This window comes from Candida pseudojiufengensis, assembly GCF_024610245.1.
Source record: "Candida pseudojiufengensis strain CBS 10847 chromosome Unknown scaffold18, whole genome shotgun sequence".
Lineage (NCBI taxonomy): Eukaryota > Fungi > Ascomycota > Pichiomycetes > Serinales > Debaryomycetaceae > Lodderomyces > Lodderomyces pseudojiufengensis.
The window spans coordinates 68025-72985 of record NW_026261532.1 but is presented as its reverse complement, the minus strand read 5'-3'; the positions used below and the strand labels follow the sequence as shown (position 1 = coordinate 72985).

Genomic DNA, 4961 nt, shown 5'->3' with positions numbered 1-4961 from the left:
ATGCCAGTAATAAACGACTCAAACTCAACTTCAGATGATGATGAAATGTTATCAAATTATAAATCAGCAATTTCAAACAAAAAACAATGTGTATTTGTTGGATATAGCCTTTCTGATTTTTATGTAGATGAATCAATTTCAAAAAATTATATGTTATTAGTTGCTTTAACTCATGGAAGAGTTATTAGATGTTCAATAAAACAATATAATGAATCAAATTCTAGTAAAAATGATAAAGATATTAACTTGAATGTTACAAAAATCTTGAAAAATTTTATAATTGGATTAACAAATACTTTAAAAACCACTGATCCATCACTTGATAAAATTATAATTAAACAAAATATAAATTTAGAAAATTCAAAATTTTTACGTAAAATTGAATTAAATGGGTTTGAATTAGTATTTTCACCAAGTAATAAATTATTAGCTGATCCAACTAGTCATTTTATTCAATTAATTTATACATTAAGTTTAAAATCAACCTCATTAAATAAAGATAATGATAATGATGATAAAGATTTTCAAAGTTGTATCCAAAAACTTTGTGAATCAATTGAAAAAGATCAATTGGAATTTTTAATTGATAATATTGAAAGTTGGTTAAGATTTACTAATACTTGTTAGTTGAGAAAAGGATCAAATATCCAAAGTCTTCTTACAGACAAAAAAGTTATTTGTAATTAATATCATATTAAAAGAGTATATATAATATAGAAATAAAAATGCTCATCACTGTAAATTGTAAATCTCTTTCATTAAATTAACTCGCTTTCTTCGTACTAGTATCAATTTGAGAATTGGTGCAAGATTATTTCATTTTTGATCAAACTATTACCTATCTATCCTGTTCGAATTCAAATATGTGAATTATTTTAAATCGATGTCTATTATGCACTAGTTTACAACTTTCCATCGATTATAACATTTTCATAATCTTTGACTCTTGCAGCTGCTTTTTTCCAACCTTCAAGCTTAGTTAAATTTAAATAATAATCAAATACATCAGGAAAATCTTTTTTGAAAGATGATTCGTTTTTCATATCATCTCTGGTAAAAGTAGCTTGAAATGGGAAAGATAACATAATATCAGCACCCGATAATTTATCTCCAACAATAAAATCTGATCCTTTCTTCTTTTGTTCAACTATAATATCGTTCAAATATTTTAAATTCTTGGTTAGTTCTGAACCATAATACCCATTATTTATAGCTGAGGTTATTTTTTTAACTAAATAATTTACCGGGAATGGTACACTTGATTCAGCAATATGATTTACTAATAATCCAACAAGCATAGGTTGGATTGTTCCTTCAGAATAATGAATGAAATAATTAATTTTATTATTGTCATTAACATTATTTGGTTTTAATTTTCCATCTTTATCATAATTTTCAATTAAATATTGAGTTATCCAACCCGATTCAGCTAATGTTATTTTTTCACCATCTGGTTTTATAATTTCAAGAATCGGTGTTTTACCTAAAGGATGATAATTTTCAAATTTTTTTGGAGCTCTTACTTTTTGAACTCTTTTATGTTTAATTAATTCATAATTTAGATTTAATTCTTCTAATAACCAAACTATTCTTTGAGCTCTTGAATAAGGTAACCAGTATAATTTGATGGTATCTTCCTGTGACATTGTGTTTGGAGTTTGAATTGAATCTGTAGGAATTAGTCAGAATAGTTCAGCCACATGACAATGGCAGGAGCTATTCACATTTATATAAACATGAATAACGGAAAATGGATATACTGATTCAAAAACGAGAATGATTTGAAAACTAAAAATCGGGACGGATAATTTTGTGCTACGGTTGCAAATCATACTTTTACAAATTCTTTTAGTTCAAAATTAACAACATAAAATCCTTAGGTCCACGGGTTTCGTCATTCGATCACATTGATTGCCAATGATTTTACATTCATTCTTACCTTAGCTCCATATTTTTTTTTGTTTCTATTCTTGAAATCACACTTCTCCATCTATATTTATAACGGGAGATCAGGCTTTTAGGCGATAAAAATTAAATACGGAATTTTGAAATTATATGTGTCGTCAGGTCTTATCCAAACAATTCTAAAAAGCATGATAAATGTCAAGTGTGTCGTTTCCTGATTCAAATGGTGATTTTTCCAGTATAATCATGACTACAAAACAATTATTCGGTACCCATTCGCAAAACCCCAAAACTATAGCTTCCAACTATATTAATTTCTAAGGTTTATTAAAATCACTATATTGAGCTAACTCGTGTTCACCTTGAAAAATGGAGCTATCATGGACGATTTTTCTTCGCTAGATATCAATTCACCAAACTTGAAACTTCAAATCTGGTAGCAACATATTTTGTGTATTGATCTCATCTTGTTTGGTTTTTTAAAATTCCAGTAACTATCAGAACTTAAGGTTCAAAAGACATGTCACATAAACATATTGAAACCGTCATTTTGGATGCTGGTCCTTTAATTACTCAACCAGCTGCAACCTTGCAACAATATGCCAATAAATATTTTACAACACCAGGAGTTTTTTCAGAATTAAAAGACGAAACGGTAAGACAACAATTAACTATATGGGGATCGGCTTTAGAAATAAAACAACCAAAACAAGAATACATTGATAAAGTTATCACATTTGCAAAATTAACAGGAGATTATAGTGTTTTATCCGTAAATGATATACATATAATTGCATTAGCTTATGAATTTGAAATTATAAATGGTGGAATATTGCGAAGTTTTCCAGGTGAAAAATTAGGAAATGAAGACAACGACTTAAATAAGGATCAATCTCCAGTCAATAAAAATGATGATGGTTTTTCTGTTGTGAGAAAAGGACGTAAAAGAGGAGGTAAAAGACAAAGAGAGAAAAGAGAAGCAGAATTGAAAAAATTACAAGAAGAAGCTGAAAAGAATCAAGAACAAGATGAAGTGAATGAAGTTCAGGATCAACTGGATGAAATCACACAAGTTGAAGTGAGGGAAGAGAAACCTGAAGTAGATGGAGAAAAAGATGCGGAATCTTCTGCAATTACCACGCCAGAACAATCAGAGGTTAATGAGGAATTCAATGAGTCTGATGATGATGGAGAATGGATAACACCAGAAAACTTACAAGAGGAAATAATAAAAGATCAACATGAAACTATACAGGATACAACAAATTCAGGACCAACAATCAAAGTAGCACTAGCGACAGGAGATTTTGCATGTCAAAATGTGGCAATGCAATTAGGAATTAAACTATTAAATACAATGTCAGGTAAACAAATAAAAAGGGTTAGAAATTATATGTATAGATGCCATGCTTGTTTCAGATTGACTCCAATAAATAAAGATGGTAAACCAAAACATTTTTGTCCAAAATGTGGTGGTGATACATTAATTAGATGTGCAGTATCAGTAGATAATAAAACTGGAAAAACAATACCTCATTTAAAACAAAATTTTCAATGGATTAAAAGAGGTGAAAAATATTCATTACCATCACCATTAAGTAAAAATCAACAAAAATTACAAGGTAAAGGAGGATATCAACATAATATTCAAAATAGACATAAATCTCAACAAAATCCTTTAATTTTAAGAGAAGATCAAAAAGAATATCAACAAGCTTTAAAAAATGATGATTGGGAAAGAAGACAAAATGAAAAATTACTTCAAAATTGGATTGGTGGTGGTAGTGCTGATAATTATGTTAGTCCATTTGGAACTGTTAATACTATTAGACCTTCTGGTGTTAGAGTCGGAAAAGGTCGTTATGTAAATTCTTCAAAAGGTAAGAAATAAATTATAAGTTTTTTTGGGGAATAATTTTGTAGATTTGTGAGTGAGAATTTGTCTCAGCCATTATTTGTTTGTCTAGATATCTGTTAAACGCTTCTTTTAAAATTGTTCTCGAAAACTTTTTTAAGAATTCGAGGAAGAATGTAGTATCATCTCCCATCGAAAATCATCGTCTTTTACGATAGTAAAGAATTAGGTTCATATATTGATTGACTTGAAGTTAGTGTTTTGTTTGAATTTTTGGGTTTCCTATCCACTCTTAAAAATCTCTACTTAAGGAAGTAATTTTGAGCATCACCCATAATATATATTTTGTGATAGGACATTTTATGCTATAAGGTAGAAAGACTTTAGATTTGGTAATTTCTTCTAGAACATTTCATTTCAACAACTATTCCTACCGACTTACACAACTGTGAAGCTGGCATAAAGGGCAATCTATGCTATAATGTTGAAAGCATTAAATTTCCTTTAAGCAAGCTTCACATTTGTGTATTTCGGTAGGAGTAGTTGTTTCAAAATGAGTGAAATGTCCTAGAGTAACTCGATGAATGGTTTCAACACCCTTTTGGATAATTTAATTTAGTTCTTGTGATTAACTTTGAAGTATCTTTTCTGATCCTTTGTCGTAAAATTGAGATTGTAACTCCAGATGTTGGACGTTATACATTTTCTTTCCTCCACTTATATTCGCTAGGATATTGAATGAAAAAAATTAGGCTCAATTTTATAAATTAAACGATGGTCTGAAATGATTTCTTCTTTCTCTCGGTATGAATTTATCATGGTGAACCGTGTGTTGAAATACTCATAGCATGATTTTATTTATGAAAGTTTTCCAATTAGTGTTTTTGTAAGTTCAACCCTAAGTAAGTGAGTTCTTCCTCGAAAATACTTCTTGAATTACTTTTACTTACTAGTCCAAATGGTTATAGTAAATTTAATCAAGTCTTTGTTAATTTATGATCTTGAGAACCTTCTTGATGTTGTCATAAGTTAAACAATATTTTGTCGATTAGTCTTTGTATTGAGTTACGTGGGGCAATTATGCCAGCTATCAAAATCCCATTTGGTAGTTACCTAAAATGAATTATAGAGGATTAATACTATTATTAAGTTGTAGATATTATAACAAAATAAGCTTGACTAAGATACTTATCAACTATAT

General features: G+C 29.0%; 3 protein-coding genes across 3 annotated transcripts; 2 read left to right on the top strand and 1 right to left on the bottom strand. All coding sequences in view use genetic code 12, as the record gives it.

The window, feature by feature from the left end:
- On the top strand, positions 1-627 carry KGF55_003918 (uncharacterized protein; the record flags this gene model as incomplete). Its single annotated transcript, XM_051758765.1, has 1 exon — positions 1-627. The coding sequence occupies one exon, from the start codon at positions 1-3 to the stop codon at positions 625-627; it is 627 nt and encodes a 208-aa protein (XP_051613339.1).
- A 275-nt stretch (positions 628-902) lies between these two features.
- KGF55_003917 (glutathione S-transferase) lies at positions 903-1646 on the bottom strand (the record flags this gene model as incomplete). Its single annotated transcript, XM_051758764.1, has 1 exon — positions 903-1646. One exon carries the CDS (start codon positions 1644-1646, stop codon positions 903-905), a length of 744 nt encoding a protein of 247 aa, XP_051613338.1.
- A 779-nt stretch (positions 1647-2425) lies between these two features.
- Positions 2426-3796, top strand: HBR3 (rRNA-binding endoribonuclease; the record flags this gene model as incomplete). The annotated part of the gene is made up of 1 exon (XM_051758762.1): positions 2426-3796. One exon carries the CDS (start codon positions 2426-2428, stop codon positions 3794-3796), a length of 1371 nt encoding a protein of 456 aa, XP_051613337.1.
- Positions 3797-4961: the final 1165 nt, after the last annotated feature.